The sequence below is a fragment of the Salmo trutta genome, chromosome 7 (genome assembly GCF_901001165.1).
Source record: "Salmo trutta chromosome 7, fSalTru1.1, whole genome shotgun sequence".
Classification (NCBI taxonomy): domain Eukaryota; kingdom Metazoa; phylum Chordata; class Actinopteri; order Salmoniformes; family Salmonidae; genus Salmo; species Salmo trutta.
This window is the reverse complement of record NC_042963.1, coordinates 334,737-351,669: the sequence shown is the minus strand read 5'-3', so window position 1 is coordinate 351,669 and position 16,933 is coordinate 334,737. Positions and strand designations below refer to the sequence as shown.

The 16,933-nt window shown below is 45.2% G+C and overlaps 1 protein-coding gene across 1 annotated transcript; it reads right to left on the bottom strand.

Moving 5' to 3' along the window:
- Positions 1-1,999: 1,999 nt before the first annotated feature.
- On the bottom strand, positions 2,000-16,738 carry LOC115196661 (inosine-5'-monophosphate dehydrogenase 1a). Its single transcript, XM_029757506.1, has 16 exons — positions 15,722-16,738; positions 9,878-9,976; positions 8,987-9,035; positions 8,168-8,269; positions 7,845-7,919; positions 5,801-6,007; positions 5,565-5,652; positions 5,265-5,464; positions 5,071-5,161; positions 4,739-4,834; positions 4,445-4,588; positions 4,167-4,311; positions 3,897-4,040; positions 3,705-3,788; positions 3,181-3,197; positions 2,000-2,955 (listed from the first exon to the last, which is right to left on the bottom strand). Exons 1-16 carry the CDS (start codon positions 15,967-15,969, stop codon positions 2,855-2,857), a joined length of 1,890 nt encoding a protein of 629 aa, XP_029613366.1. The 5' UTR covers positions 15,970-16,738; the 3' UTR covers positions 2,000-2,854.
- Positions 16,739-16,933: the final 195 nt, after the last annotated feature.

The following is a 16,933-nucleotide window of genomic DNA, read 5'->3' as shown; positions in this document are numbered from 1 at the left end:
CCTCCATGCTTCACACATGTGGAGATCATCCTTTCACCTACTCTGTGTCTCACAAAGACACAGCGGTTGGAACCAAACATCTCACATTTGGACACATCAGACCAAAGGACAGATTTCCACCGGGCTAATGTCCATTGCTCGTGTTTCTTGGCCCAAGCAAGTCTCTTCTTCTTATTTGTGTCCTTTAGTAGTAGTTTCTTGTTTCTTTGCAGCAATTCGACCATGATGTCCTGATTCACGCAGTTTCCTCTGAACAGTTGATGTTGAGATCTGTCTGTTACTTGAACTCTGTGAAGCCTTGATTTGGGCTGCAATCTGAGTTGCAGTTAACTCTAATGAACTTGTCCTCTGTAGCAGAGGTAACTGCAGCAGAGGTCCTCCTTTCCTGTGGCGGTCCTCATGAAAGCCAGTTTCATCATGCTAGATGGTTTTTGCGACTACCCAATTTTCCGTATTGACAGACCATCATGTCTTAAAGTAATGATAGGCTGTTTCCCTTTGTTATTTTAGCTGTTCTTGCCCTAATATGTACTTGGTCTTTTACCAAATAGGGCTATCTTCTGTATACCACCCCTACCTTGTCACAACACAACTGATTGGCTCAAACACATTAAGGAAAGAAATTACACAAATTAACAAGGCCCACCTGTTAATTGAAATTCATTCCAGGTGACTACCTCATGAAGCTGGTTGAGAGAATACCAAGTGTGTGCAAAGCTGTCATCATGGCAAAGTGTGGCTACTTTGAAGAATCTCAAATATATTTTGATTTGTTTAACATTTTTTTGCTTACTACATGATTCCATATGTGTTATTTCATAGTTTTGATGTCTTTACTGTTATTCTACAATGTAGAAAATAGTAAAAATAAAGATTCACAATAGAATACAATTAAATCGAAAAATGATTTAATTATTACTCTCACAATTTCACACATTTTCAACATACAGAATATTTTCCCCATTCTATGCTTGACAAGCAGTTCCCTTATTCCGCCACTTTGCACTGTGCCTATGCATCGTTATAGCTGTGCATAAATGTCTGCACGCTCTCAAGCAAAGTTCATAGTGATAAATCTTACACTTTGCATGGAAATGATCCCACACATGGTTTACCCACAAATTTGATAAAATGAGGCCCCCGGACTCTAGTACTACAACACTGGTATAGCCTTCATGTGCAGTCTTAAGGCGCTGTGGTTATCCCTGATTTAAGGCTAACGCTTATCCTAGCTTTGGTCCTCTCTACAGTAGAGCCACACAGACAGACCTCTAGGCTATTTCATACAGTAAAAAACACTACTGAACCTCCAAACCAGTGGAGGCTGCTGAGGGGAGGACTGCTCATAATAATGACTGGAACAGAGCGAATGGAATCAAACACATGGAAACCATGTTTGATGTATTTGATACCATTCTGCTCCAGCCATTACCAAGAGGCCGTCCTCCCCAATCAAGGTGCCAACTGCCTCCTGTGCGCCAAACACATCTGAGACCTAGGACCATGATCAACCAGAACAGGTTTAAAGAGTTCCAGGGTACATAAAACAAGGATTATTATGTTCAAACAGTCTCTCCCAGGACACAGTAGTCACAGTTCTACATTAGCTAAGTACATTATAAAAATTGTCAAAGACTCCAGCCACCCTAGTCATAGACTGTTCTCTCTGCTACCACACGGTACCGGAGCTCCAAGTCTAGGTCCAAGAGGCTTCTAAACAGCTTCTACCCCAAGCCAGAAGACTCCTGAACATCTAGTCAAATGGCAACCCAGACTATTTGCATCCCCCCCCCTCCACACAACTGCCACTCTCTGTTGTCATCTATGCATAGTCACATTAATTAACTCTACCTACATGTACATACTACCTCAACTAACCGGTGCTCCCGCACATTGACTCTGTACCGGCACCCCCCTGTATACATATTGTTATTTTTTTACTGCTGCTCTTTAATTACTTGTTACTTTTATCTCTTATCTGTATTTTTTTAAACTGGACTGTTGGTTTGGGGCTCGTATGTAAGCATTTTACTGTAAGGTCTACACCTGTTGTATTTGGCGCATGTGACTAATACAATTTGATTTATACAGCCCGATGGCTCTGTGCCATAACCCAATACATCTGACCATTGAAGCTTAGTCCCTAGTCCCTGTGGTTTATGTCATGATATCAATTAAGTCATAGGTCAGAGGTGACTCTTTGGTCTCTCAAAAGCATCTTACACAACACAGAGAAAGAGTAGGTGAAGAGAGACGAGAGGAAAGGAGCCCAGCGGTCTTCCCTTGTATAGCCAAAAGGTTATGCAATGGTTGAACTGAGTAGTAGCTATGGTTAGGTCAGATGTGGTAACATGGGTGGAGGTTGAGTAGTGGTTGTAGGTAGGTCAGATGTGGTAACATGGGTGGAGGTTGAGTAGTGGTTGTAGGTAGGTCAGATGTGGTAACTTGGGTGGAGGTTGAGTAATGGTTGTAGGTAGGTCAGATGTGGTAACTTGGGTGGAGGTTGAGTAGTGGTTGTAGGTAGTTCAGATGTGGTAACTTGGGTGGAGGTTGAGTAATGGTTGTAGGTAGGTCAGATGTGGTAACTTGGGTGGAGGTTGAGTAGTGGTTGTAGGTAGGTCAGATGTGGTAACTTGGGTGGAGGTTGAGTAATGGTTGTAGGTAGGTCAGATGTGGTAACTTGGGTGGAGGTTCAGTAATGGTTGTAGGTAGGTCAGATGTGGTAACTTGGGTGGAGGTTGAGTAGTGGTTGTAGGTAGGTCAGATGTGGTAACTTGGGTGGAGGTTCAGTAATGGTTGTAGGTAGGTCAGATGTGGTAACTTGGGTGGAGGTTGAGTAGTGGTTGTAGGTAAGTCACATGTATCCGTTGTGCCTGGTGGCTGCTGGTGAGGGTACACTGGGTGCTGCTCGTGAGCTCACTCTTCCTCCTCCCTCAGTATAGCCGCTTCTCATAACTACAGGAAGACAACACACAGAGACAACTGTCAGGAATACAAGTCAAGCTTAATTGAAACTCATATTACACTACATAAACTAGATTGAGGGTTTTAAGAAATTGGTAGAGCTTTAAAAATTCACGACCTTGACTTTTGGGTCTTCCTGAAAACAAAAAGGGACCAACAGAGAAAATTGCAGTAGGAAAAGAGTTAGAGTTGTGAGCACAGGGAGAATATACTTACATGGCACAAAAGAATATCTATGATGAGAGCATGAGTCAGAGAAAGAGAGAAGACAGACATTGTGATGTTTAGCTTGCTTCAGTGTTATTGTTTAGCTCAGGGGTAGGCAATTCTATCCACAAATGGTCAGAGTGGGTGCAGGATTCTGCCCCAGCTAAAGCCATGACACATCCAAAACAATAAATCAACCAATCATAGTCAAAAGTGAATTACTTGCATCTGCTGTTACTGCTTTGGCTGGAGTGAAAGCCTGCACCCACAATGGACCTCGTATGGTATGACTGCCAATCCCCGGTTTAAGTAGCAACTCCTAAACAACATATAGTAAAGGAGATATGGATGCCACTGGTGAGAACAAACACACTCACTCACACACTACCACCCAGGCCAGAGATAAAGGACATCGGACACAGAACATGGGACACAACAGGACAGGTTAGTCGATCACAGAGGAGAGGACCACAGGATCTACAACGAATACCAGGATGTGTAACGATGCCAGAGCCAGGCAGGGGCAAACTTACGAGTGGAGCCCGTGTACTCCCCCCTCAACCTGAGCTGACATAGTCCTCTTCTCAAACTTCAGCTCCCCAGAGTACATCATGGACCTGAAATAACATACAACAATACAATTCTATCACAACAATGGAACAAAGAGACACAGATCATATCAAAGTGGAATACAATAACACAATCTAACATCTGTTCTGACTTACCGCAGTATGCAGAGGCTCTTGGCTCCGATGTCTTGGCAGCCATGTTGTATGCCAGCGATGAGGTAGGGGGCAAACTTATGGATAGAACCTTTATCCTGAACCGACCCTGACACACCCTGAGCCACCTTCACCTTGTCCCCCTCACTGTCGAGATAAACACACAATCACAAATCACTGCAAATAGACACATACACACCTTCTCCCCCTCACACCTCTGGCCTTTGCCCTATTACTGGAAATACACAAGACACACCGTGTCTCTCTTTCTACCTGAAGTAGCGTTTCTGACTGCTGCTGTTCTTCTCCATGGCGTCCAGGGAGCCCATCCCGCGGTACTTCTTCAGCCGCACGCCATCTGAGAAGAAATACTCCCCCGGGGCCTCTGTGGTTGCTGCGAGCAATGACCCCATCATCACTGAGGGCACAGAAGTCAGAGGTGGAAGGAGGTAAAAGTCAGACCATCGATAGTATGGTGTAGATTTTCCTGTTTGTGGGAAAAGGCTAATAATAATGCTTGGTGGGTTCAACACACACACACAAATACACACCTGTGGATGCCCCAAGAGCGAGAGCTTTTACCACATGTCCAACGGTCTGGATGCCTCCGTCTGCGATGACGGGCACACCGAAGCGCCTGGCATACTCTGCCACCTTGTACACTGATGTGCCCTGGGGACGTCCACACGCCATCACTGGCACACAACACAAACATAACACAAAGCATCATGTCAGCAACGTGTCAGCAATTTGACAACAAATAGTTTGTCTATTTAACTAAACATTTGGCAAACTGTACACTCTCCTCCCTCCTCATTTGCTGTTCTTCCCCTGTCTTTCGTTACCTTCCTGGGTGATGCAGATGGAGCCGCAGCCCATCCCCACCCGCAGAGCGTCCACACCCGCATCGATCAGATTCTTAGCCTGGGCTGCAGTCACCACTACACACACACAGAGAGAGAGACAGAGATACAGAGAGAGAATGTAAATTGAGAATGGGGAAGAAAGAAAGAAAGAAAGAAAGAAAGAAAGAAAGAAAGAAAGAAAGAAAGAAAGAAAGAAAGAAAGAAAGAAAGAAAGAAAGAAAGAAAGAAAGAAAGAAAGAAAGAAAGAAAGAAAGAAAGTGTGTGAGATTAACGTGAAAGAGACATTGCTAGAGAAGGTAGAGGAGACTCACCGTTTCCTCCCACCACCTGTAGTTCAGGGTATTTCTGTTTAATGTAGTTGATCATGTTGATCTGATAGACAGAGTTCCCCTGGGAGGAGTCCTACAGCAGTAAACAGACAGGGGTTAGAGAGGAGTGGAACCCAAAGATAAGACAAGTAACCAAAAATACAATATAAACAACTCAGCCTCTTCCCCAGACCCACCAGCACTACCACGTCAACCCCAGCCTGCATCAACAGGTCCAGTCTGCATTTGTCCTCCTCTCTGGTTCCGATGGCCGCTCCACACAGCAGCTGTTTCCTGGAGTCTTTAGAGGCAAGTGGGTAGTCTCGGTTCTTCTTCAGGTCTGTCCTGGCGATGATGGCAACTAGCTCATCACTGTCATTCACTATGGGCAGTTTACCTGAGAGAGACAGAAGTTCCAAACAAAGACTAATCTTTTGTCATGTCCTATCTAACTAAAGTGTCACTACAGGACATTTTGTGTCACTACCATACAGTACCTTTCTTGCTGCGCTGCAGGATGTCGTTGGCCTCTTTCAGTGTGACGCCAGCTGGTGCAACCACTAAATCTTCCCTCTTTGTCATAGCCTGCGAGAATCATCCATTAATGTAAACCTCACAGGAATAGTATTCAATTCTACAAGAAATAGACTCATCCAGTTTACAATGTATGTTTTGATAATAAATTGTCAATATATTGGACGTGTACAAACAAGCATGTCATCCACACACACACCTCTTCCAGGGGTCTGTCATGGTCTTTCTCTGAGAGGAAGTCAATGTCTCGGGAGGTGACGATGCCCACCAGCTTGCTGCCCATCTTGCCTGTCTCGGTGACAGGGATGCCAGAGAAGCCGTGGCGGACCTTTGCTTCGAATACGTCTCCCACAGTGTGGCGAGGACTCATCACCACTGGGTCTGTGATGAAACCCTGCTCAAATTTCTGACCACAAATAAATAAACATCATTCAGCGAATGTACTTTTGTATTTATTAAACCAGCGAGTTTAAGTGTATTCATGTACTGTTTCAAGGACAGCTTTTTTCCATCTACGTAACATTGCAAAAATCAGAAACTTTCTGTCCAAAAATGACGCAGAAAAATTAATCCATGCTTTTGTTACTTCTAGGCTGGACTACTGCAATGCTCTACTTTCCGGCTACCCGGATAAAGCACTAAACAAACTTCAGTTAGTGCTAAATACGGCTGCTAGAATCCTGACTAGAACCAAAAAAATTGATCATGTTACTCCAGTGCTAGCCTCCCTACACTGGCTTCCTGTTAAGGCAAGGGCTGATTTCAAGGTTTTACTGCTAACCTACAAAGCATTACATTGGCTTGCTCCTACCTATCTTTCCGATTTGGTCCTGCCGTACATACCTACACGTACGCTACGGTCACAAGACGCAGGCCTCCTAATTGTCCCTAGAATTTCTAAGCAAACGGCTGGAGGTAGGGCTTTCTCCTATAGAGCTCCATTTTTATGGAATGGTCTGCCTACCCATGTGAGAGACGCAGACTCAGTCTCAACCTTTAAGTCTTTACTGAAGACTTATCTCTTCAGTAGGTCCTATGATTAAGTGTAGTCTGGCCCAGGGGTGTGAAGGTGAACGGAAAGGCTGGAGCAACGAACCGCCCTTGCTGTCTCTGCCTTGCCGGTTCCCCTCTTTCCACTGGGATTCTCTGCCTCTAACCCTATTACAGGGGCTGAGTCACTGACTTACTGGTGTTCTTCCATGCCGTCCATGGGAGGGGTGCGTCACTTGAGTGGGTTGAGTCACTGACGTGGTCTTCCTGTCTGGGTTGGCGCCCCCCTTTGGGTTGTGCCATGGCGGAGATTTTGTGGGCTATACTCGGCCTTGTCTTCGGACGGTAAGTTGGTGGTTGTAGACATCCCTCTAGTGGTGTGGGGGCTGTGCTTTGGCAAAGTGGGTGGGGTTATATCCTGCCTGTTTGGCCCTGTCCGGGGGTATCATCGGACGGGGCCACAGTGTCTTCTGATCCCTCCTGTCTCAGCCTCCAGTATTTATGCTGCAGTAGTTTATGTGCCGGGGGGCTAGGGTCAGTCTGTTTCATCTGGAGTATTCTCTTGTCTTATCCGGTGTCCTGTGTGAATTTAAATATGCTCTCTCTAATTCTCTCTCTCTTTCTCTCTTTCTTTCTTTCTCTCGGAGGACCTGAGCCCTAGGACCATGCCTCGGGACTTCCTGGCATGATGACTCCTTGCTGTCCCCAGTCCACCTGGCCATGCTGCTGCTCCAGTTTCAACTGTTCTGCCTGCGGCCACGGAACCCTGACCTGTTCACCGGACGTGCTTGTTGCACCCTCGACAACTACAATGATTATTATTATTTGACCATGCTGGTCATTTATGAACATTTTAACATCTTGACCATGTTCTGTTATAATATCCACCCGGCACAGCCAGAAGAGGACTGGCCACCCCTCATAGCCTGGTTCCTCTCTAGGTTTCTTCCTAGGTTTTTGGCCTTTCTAGGGAGTTTTTCCTAGGGAGTTTTTCCTAGCCACCGTGCCTCTTTCACATGCATTGCTTGCTGTTTGGGGTTTTAGGCTGGGTTTCTGTACAGCACTTTGAGATTTCAGCTGATATACGAAGGGCTATATAAATAAATTTGATTTGATTTGATTTGATTTGATTTTGATTACTGTTTGTTACATTGTCAAATGACGTTGTGACATGAGACTTTATACTGTTGATATAACGGTCTATCAATATACTGTATATCATCATGTTGTCCAACCGCTAGCCACCATCTTACCTTAACCAAGCGGACCTCGTTGGCCTGGAACTCTGGAGTACAGTTATGGTGCATGATCCCGATCCCACCCATGAGCTATAACACACAGAGCACTGACCAATCAGGGTTAGCCGAACAAGACATTTGTCCAATCAGACTTCAATATGCGTCAAACAGAGTCCATGTATTACAAGACATATATTTTATTTTTATTTATGGAAATACATAAAAACTCATTACCACAACCAAAAATACCACTAGTAAATTAAGTTTTACAACAGATTTGTGGTCTTGTCTTATTGCTGTTGGCTGGCTGAGGAGGTGAGGAGTGGCTCTATACTCACAGCCATAGCAATGGCCATGGAGGACTCAGTGACTGTATCCATGGGAGATGAGATGATAGGAGTCTTCAGGGTGATCTTCCTGGTCAGAGCTGAGGTCAGGTCCTAGAAACAGGTAGAGGAGGAAATAGATAATTATCACATTGCAGTGATCTGAGAAGAAAAACTTAACTACATAAATAATGACACCCTGTCACCAAATACCTGTGACTGTAAGGCAAGACCAATCTGAACATGCAATACCCCCTCATTGCCATTAGGTGGCACCATGGACATCAGCTGTCCCTGCTCAGTCCTGTATGTACAGCCATGTACAACAGGAGGCATACCTTTCTGCCAGTAGAGAACAAACAAGCTAAAAACACCAGCACCTGTAGCCTACTAAAGCAATTACACCGGGCATGACTCTGACTCTCAGCCATGAGGGACTGGTGTTGCCATTCTCCGTGTTGTTGTCGAGTGAAGTGGTCTGGCTGGCTGTGTTACCAGCAGAGTGTGTGTGTGTGTGTGTGTGTGTGTGTGTGTGTGTGTGTGTGTGTGTGTGTGTGTGTGTGTGTGTGTGTGTGTGTGTGTGTACACACGTTATTCAATTGAGAGGAACATAAAGCAGCCTCCTATCCTCCTCAGGGAGGCAGAGAGGACCACAGGAGAGGAGTGGCTGCACACACACACAGGGCTATACTGGGCTGTGTATGTATGGGTATGACATCATATGCCAGAAAACAGCAATGGAGTTGACTAAAGCAGTAGCATGGCTATGATAATGTAGCTTCTGTTGTTAATTAGCAAATAAAAGGTTAACCAAACACACTGGATACTCACCACTTCATCAGAAATAAAGTCTATGAAACCAGGCAGAATCAGGAAATCACTGTAGGGGGGAGACAAAAAAATGTACAGAGAGAGAATATTGTGTGGTCTACGATCACTGGCATATCATGTTGTCCTGAAAGGTGGATACACATCATTCTGCCAAACAGTGAGGGAACTGTTGTGTGAACACTTCCCACCTCTTGCATCCCAGCACCAGTCCCCTGACCCCTGGCCAGCACAGAGTCACATCCCTACACCCTCAACCACTTTGCATATCACACACCCTCACACAGACTGGAAATAAAGCCTCTTTCTAATCCTCCCACTGTACTAGATGTGAGGATATGATGTTCTCTCTGCGTAAATCTCCATTAGGACTGATAACACAAGCCTAATATACTCATTCTAATTTGAAAATAAACAAATTCCTCTTATGTAAGGCATAATGATGATTATTCTACTGGTCTGGTCTCACCATATCATCACAGCAGTCAATGAGTGTTTTTACTCTGTCAGTATCACACTAACACTTATAAGGTCTTAGTGAACGAAAGGTCGAAGTGGGTCTCTGCTGAGAGAGGATTTGTTATATCTATGATACATTAGTGTGGTCATTAAGATAATACACCAGCCATATCCGCACATATTCAGCCATCTATGAGATGTTTCATATTTAGGTGGAGGAGCACATGTCTACTAGTATCAGAACTAGGCCTACTACATATCATACTCATTTGAGTGTCCCGGATGTACTGTATGTTTACTATGCTGATCTATGAGACCAGGCTGAGTCACTCTCTGTCATACACTTTCAATTGGAAACATTTCAGGAATTTCAATCAAGATCATTGGAAATGCTCCTCTGTAAGTCTGGTAGAATGTATGAAAAAGAAATCTTACTTGTATGTGAGTCCATCCCCGATAGAGAAGAGCTGCTGAGCCGTCAGTCCATCTTCAGGCACGTACCCTGTCCCTCCACTGATCAGGTAGTCAGCCATGCTGGAACACACACACGCAGTATATATACTGTACATGTGTGTATATATAAACTCAGCAAAAAAGAAACATCCTCTCACTGTCAACTGCGTTTATTTTCAGCAAACTTAACATGTGTAAATATTTGTATGAACATAAGATTCAACAACTGAGACATAAACTGAACAAGTTCCACAGACATGTGACTAACATAAATTGAATAATGTGTCCCTGAACAAAGGGGGGGGGGTCAAAATCAAAAGTAACAGTCAGTATCTGGTGTGTCCACCAGCTGCATTAAGTACTGCAGTGCATCTCCTCCTCATGGACTGCACCAGATTTGCCAGTTCTTGCTGTGAGATGTTACCCCTCTCTTCCACCAAGGCACCTGCAAGTTCGCTGACATTTCTGGGGGTAATGGCCCTAGCCCTCACCCTCCAATCCAACAGGTCCGAGACGTGCTCAATGGGATTGAGATCCGGGCTCTTCGCTGGCCATGGCAGAACACTGACATTCCTGTCTTGCAGGAAATCACGAACAGAACGAGCAGTATGGCTGGTGGCATTGTCATGCTGGAGGGTCATGTCAGGATGAGCCTGCAGGAAGGGTACCACATGAGGGAGGAGGATGTCTTCCCTCTAACGCACAGCGTTGAGATTACCTGCAATGACAACAAGCTCAGACCGATGATGCTGTGACACACTGCCCCAGACCATGACAGACCCTCCACCTCCAAATCGATTTTTCTCCAGAGTACAGGCCTCGGTGTAACGCTCATTCCTTCGACGATAAACGATCTGACCATCACCCCTGGTGAGACAAAACCGTGACTCGTCAGTGAAGAGCACTTTTTGCCAGTCCTGTCTGGTCCAGCGACGTTGGGTTTGTGTCCATAGGCGACATTGTTGCCGGTGATGTCTGGTGAGGACCTGCCTTACAACAGGCCTACAAGCCCTCAGTTCAGCCTCTCTCAGCCTACTGCGGACAGTCTGAGCACTGATGGAGGGATTGTGCGTTCCTGGTGTAACTCGGGCAGTTGTTGTTGCCATCCTGTACCTGTCCCACAGGTGTGATGTTCGGATGTACTGATCCTGTGCAGGTGTTGTTACATGTGGCCTGCCACTGCGAGGATGATCAGCTGTCCGTCCTGTCTCCCTGTAGCGCTGTCTTATGCGTCTCACAGTACTGACATTGCAATTTATTGCCCTGGCCACATCTGCAGTCCTCATGCCTCCTTGCAGCATGCCTAAGACACATTCATGCAGATGAGCAGGGACCCTGGGCATCTTTCTTTTGGTGTTTTTCAATTGAGTCAGTAGAAAGGCCTCTTTAGTGTCCTAAGTTTTCATAACTGTGACCTTAATTGCCTGCCGTCTGTAAGCTGTTAGTGTCTTAACAACCGTTCCACAGATGCATGTTCATTAATTATTTATGGTTCATTGAACAAGCATGGGAAACAGTGTTTAAACCCTTTACAATGAAGATCTGTTTAGTTATTTGTATTTTTATGAATTATCTTTGAAAGACAGGGTCCTGAAAAAGGGACGTTTCTTTTTTTTGCTGAGTTTATATATATCACACACAGTGAATTCGGAAAGTATTCAGACACCTTGACTTTTTCCGTATTCACCTCAATCTACACACAATACCCCATAATGACAAAGCAAAAATGTTTTCAGAAATGATTGCCCCCCAAAAATGTAAAAATGAAATCACATTTACTCAGTACTTTGTTGAAGCACCTTTGGCAGCAATTACAGCCTCGAGTCTTCGTGGGTATGGCGCTACAAGTTTGGCACACCTGTATTTGGGAAGTTTCTCCTATTCTTCTCTGCAGATCCACTCAAGCTCTGTAAGTTTGGATGAGGATTGCCGTTGCACAACTATTTTCAGGTCTCTCCAGATGTTTGATCGGGTTCAAGTCCGGGCTCTGGCTGGGCTACTCAAGGACATTCAGAGACTTGTCCCGAAGCCACTCCTGCGTTGTCTTGGCTGTGTGCTTTGGGTCGTTGTCCTGTTGGAAGGTAAACCTTCACCCCAGTCTGAGGTCCTGAGCACTCTGGAGCAGGTTTTTCACCACTTTGCTCCTTTCATCTTTCCCTCGATACTGACTAGTCTCCCAGTCCCTGCCACTGAAAAACCACTGCATGATGCTGCCACCACCATGCTTCACTGTAGGGATGGTGCCAGGTTTCCTTCAGACGTGATGCTTGGCATTCAGACCAAAGAGTTCAATCTTGGTTTCATCAGACCAGAGAACTTTGTTTCTCATGGTCTGAGAGTCCTTTAGGTGCCTTTTGGCAAACTCCAAGTGGGCTGTCATGTGCCTTTTACTGAGGAGTGGCTTCCGTCTGGCCACTCTACCATAATGTCCTGATTGGTGGAGTGCTGCAGAGAGGGTTGAGCTTCTGGAAGGTTCTCCCATCTCCACAGAAGACCTCTGGAGCTCTGTCAGAGTGACCATCGGGTTCTTGGTCACCTCCCTGACCTCCCGTTTGCTCAGGTTGGCCGGGTGACCAGCTTTATAAAGAGTCTTAGTGGTTCCAAACTTCTTCCATTTAAGAATGATGGAGGTCACTGTGTTCTTGGGGACCATCAATGCTGCAGAGATTTTTTGGTACCCCTCCCCAGATCTGTGCATCGACACAATCCTGTCTCGGAGCTCTACGGACAATTCCTTTGACCGCATGGCTTGATTTTTGCTCAGACATGCACTGTCAACTGTGGGACCTTATTTAGACAGATGTGTGCACATCCAAATCATGTTCAATCAATTGAATTTACCACAAGTCGGCTCCAATCAAGTTGTAGAAACATCTCAAGGATGATCAATGGAAACAGGATGCACCTGAGCTCAATTTCAATTATCATAGCAAAGGGTCTGAATACCTATGTAAGTAAGGTACCTGTTTTTTATTTGTAATACATTTGAAAAAATGTCTAAAAACCTGTTCGCTTTGTCATTATGAGGTACTGTGTGTATATTGAGGAAAAACATTTACTTCATCAATTTTAGAATAAGGCTGTAACGTAACAAAATGTGGGAAAAGTCAAGGGGTCTGAATACTTTCCGAATGTACTATATATAGACAGAACCAAGCTGACCATATATAGGGGCAAAGTTCTTCTAGACTCTAATACAGGATGTGTAGTTTTAACCCTGCAGATTAAAGGTGCACTATGCAGAAATAGCTTTGCCATTTCCTGGTTGCTAAAATTCTAAAAGTTTATCTAATTTCAGCTTATGTGACAAAACAAGCAACTGTAGAGAATCATTGTACTATTTTAACCACTGTGAAATATATTTTCCATAACCCCAAATATTGTATTTTCAGCTGTTTGTAGCTGGTGTACAAAACCAAAAGCAAAAGACGCAAAATAGAAATTTAACGGGAAGTATAGAAATAGCGCACATAGAACAGATCCACCACTTCTTAGACTTTCTTTCAATGCGAATGACAGATCTATAACTAACATTTCTAGGTGAATTTGGTAGGGTCGCCCAAAAAGCTTCATATTGCAGCTTTAAATATATAGACAAATTTAATGATGCATAATACTGTATCTCCATGTTTCACCTGCAAGGCTGTCAGTGAAAATTCAAAAGACCTCTTGGGTACAATACATGCTCCTAAGACAGTGTTATCCAGAGAGAACGTATTTCTGTAACCCACAGTTTGTTGTTTTTACATAATATAAGGAAATATACAGTTGTGGCCAAAAGTTTTGAGAATGACACAAAAATTAATTTCCACAAAGTTTTCTGCTTCAGTGTCTTTAGAAATTTTGGTCAGATGTTACTATGGAATACTGAAGTATAATTACAAGCATTTCATAAGTGTCAAAGGCTTTTACTGACAATTACATGAAGTTGATGCAAAGAGTCAATATTTGCAGTGTTGACCCTTCTTTTTCAAGACCTCTGCAATCTGCCCTGGCATGCTGTCAATTAACTTCTGGGCCACATCCTGACTGATGGCAGCCCATTCTTGCATAATCAATGCTTGGAGCTTGTCAGAATTTGTGGGTTTTTGTTTGTCCACCCATCTCTTGAGGATTGACCACAAGTTCTCAATGGGATTAAGGTCTGGGGAGTTTCCTGGCTATGGACCCAAAATATCAATGTTTTGTTCCCCGAGCTACTTAGTTATCACTTTTGCCTTATGGCAAGGGGCTCCATCATGCTGGAAAAGGCATTGTTTGTCACCAAACTGTTCCTGGATGGTTGGGAGAACTTGCTCTCGGAGGATGTGTTGGTACCATTCTTTATTCATGGCTGGGTTCTTAGGCAATATTGTGAGTGAGCCCACTCCCTTGGCTGAGAAGCAACCCCACACATGAATGGCCTCAGGATGCTTTACTGTTGGCATGACACAGGACTGATGGTAGGGTTCACCTTGTCTTCTCTGGACAAGCCTTTTTCCAGATGCCCCAAACAATCGGAAAGGGGATTCATCAGAGAAAATTACTTTACCCCAGTCCTCAGCAGTCCAATCCCTGTACCTTTTGCAGAATATCAGTCTGTCCCTGATATTTTTCCTGGAGAGAAGTGGCTTCTTTGCTGCCCTTCTTGACACCAGGTCATCCTCCAAAAGTCTTCGCCTTACTGTGCGTGCAGATGCACTCACACCTGCCTGTTGCCATTCCTGAGCAAGCTCTGTACTGGTGGTGCCCCGATCCTGCAGCTGAATCAACTTTAGGAGACGGTCCTGGCGCTTGCTGGACTTTCTTGGGCACCCTGAAGCCTTCTTCACAACAATTGAACCGCTCTCCTTGAAGTTCTTGATGATCCGATAAATGGTTGATTTAGGTGCAATCTTACTGGCAGCAATATCCTTGCCAGTGAAGCCCTTTTTGTGCAAAGCAATGATGACGGCACATGTTTCCTTGCAGGTAACCATGGTTGACAGAGGAAGAACAATGATTCCAAGCACCACCCTCCTTTTGAAGCTTCCAGTCTGTTATTCGAACTCAATCTGCATGACAGAGTGATCTCCAGCCTTGTCCTCGTCAACACTCACACTTGTGTTAACGAGAGAATCACTGACATGATGTCAGCTGGTCCTTTTGTGGCAGGGCTGAAATGCAATGGAAATGTTTTTGGGGCATTCAGTTAATTTGCATGGCAAAGAGGGACTTTGCAATTAATTGCAATTCATCTGATCACTCTTTATAACATTCTGGAGTATATGCTAATTGCCATCACACAAACTGAGGCAGCAGACTTTGTGAAAATTAACATTTGTGTCATTCTCAAAATTTTTGGCCAAGACTGTACTGTACGTATTTGTCTTTCTACAGCACCTAATGATATGAATGGATAGGGGATAACATCAAAACAACACTAATTTACCTTCAGTGTGGTTGTTTACCTTTCGATTAGATAAATAGCTTGGCTCTGTAATCTGGAAATGTTGATGAACCTACAGACTCTATAACCCTGTCAACGGAAAGTCTTTCACTCTGTGTGACGGTCAAGCAGCAGGTAAGAGGCTTTAGTTACATCACTGTCTCCTGATAGCAGCTAACTGGGATTTATAAAGCTCACTGACAACGTCAATGAAAACACCTTGACTGGCAGATGGATGTTTGGTAGTTCGTTCATATAGATGAAAGCCAGGAATTCACTAGGTCAGTGGGGTCTGGCACCTGGGGCCGAGCTAGGGCCTAGTTGTTGACTGGTGGTTAGAGCAATTGGAGTTTAGATGATGACGAATGGTATAGGTTGACCAAATGTGTTTGTTACCTGTGTGCGTGTGTCTGGCTTACCTTTCAGGTTCGTATCCGGCTTGGATGCGTGTGGCACTGTATCTCTGCGCGGCCGTCTCGTGCCCGTGGCCGTGAGGGTTGGTGTGCGTGTAGGTTCCACGGAGGTTGGAGTTGGGGTGTGTGTGTTCCCCTTCACGGGGCGAGAGGCGCGGCCTGGCAGGCTCAGTGTCACCAACTATACGGCGGTAGTCGATCTGGTAGGTGTCTTGCTCAAGCTCACCAAACCGGTCGTAGCCTTGACCCTCCATCTCTGAGAAATCCAGGGCTAAGGCCTCCACGGTCGTCGTCTCACACACACAGACCTGACTGACCCCTTTCACACACACACACACACACACACACAACCTGACTGACCTCTCACACACATACACAACCAATGCCTCTGACACACTTGAGGCCTCTATCAAGTCTCACATGCACATTCAATGCCTTACAATTACAATGCCTCATTCACACACACCTGGCATATCACGGACACCTGCACACCCAACGCCACTAGAACAGACTTCCCCAGAGTGTGTTCTTTCTCCAACACACTGCTGACATGAGTGGTCTGTGTCCATTCACTGCCACAGTCGTTATCAGAAATACACAGACACACTGTCTCACAACTGTGTGTCAATCAAATAGCCCTCCTCTAAATCCTCCTGTCTCTGTCTTTGGGGTGTTCTCCTGTCTCTCTGCAGATACAGTCTATGGGAGATAAGGCCTAAAAGTGGGAGCTCTGGTGTTCCTGAGACTGATGTACAGAAAGATGGAGAACTACCTCTCTCTTCGTTAGACAGAAGTAGGGAGGGAGGGTCACGCTGCAGGCTCAGGAGTCCTCTGAGGAGGATACAGTTGCAGTGAGCTGAAGTCCTAGGTCCTGGGTGAGGCTGAGTGAGTGTCCCCTGGATGTCCTCCGGTCTCAGGCAGGGTGGTGAGTCCCAAAAGGGAGAGGGAGCTGGGAGGGTAGATCAGCCCCCCTAAGGCCTGGAGAGCTTTGGGAGCTGAGCTAGTGGAAATGTGAGAGCAGTTTGTTCCTGAGACTACCAGCCTATTTTTCCTCCTCTCCTGGCTTAGCTCTGTTTGTGACAGTAGTAGACGTCAGTTCTACAAAGAGGATTGGAGGAATTAAAGCAGGAGGGGCAACTGGCTGGAGAGAGAGATGAGAGAGGGAGTGAGAGTTCAGTGATAGAGAAGGGGTGGAGGGAAGGGTTGGGGGTGGAGAGC

Coding starts and splice junctions, on each gene's coding strand:
- LOC115196661 (XM_029757506.1), bottom strand. CDS start 15,969: ATGGAGGGTCAAGGCTACGACCGGTTTGGTGAGCTTGAGCAAGACACC. Junction 6,008..7,844: donor ACGAGGTCCGCTTGGTTAAG/GTAAGATGGTGG, acceptor ATTTGTGGTCAG/AAATTTGAGCAGGGTTTCAT. Junction 5,653..5,800: donor ATGACAGACCCCTGGAAGAG/GTGTGTGTGTGG, acceptor TGATTCTCGCAG/GCTATGACAAAGAGGGAAGA.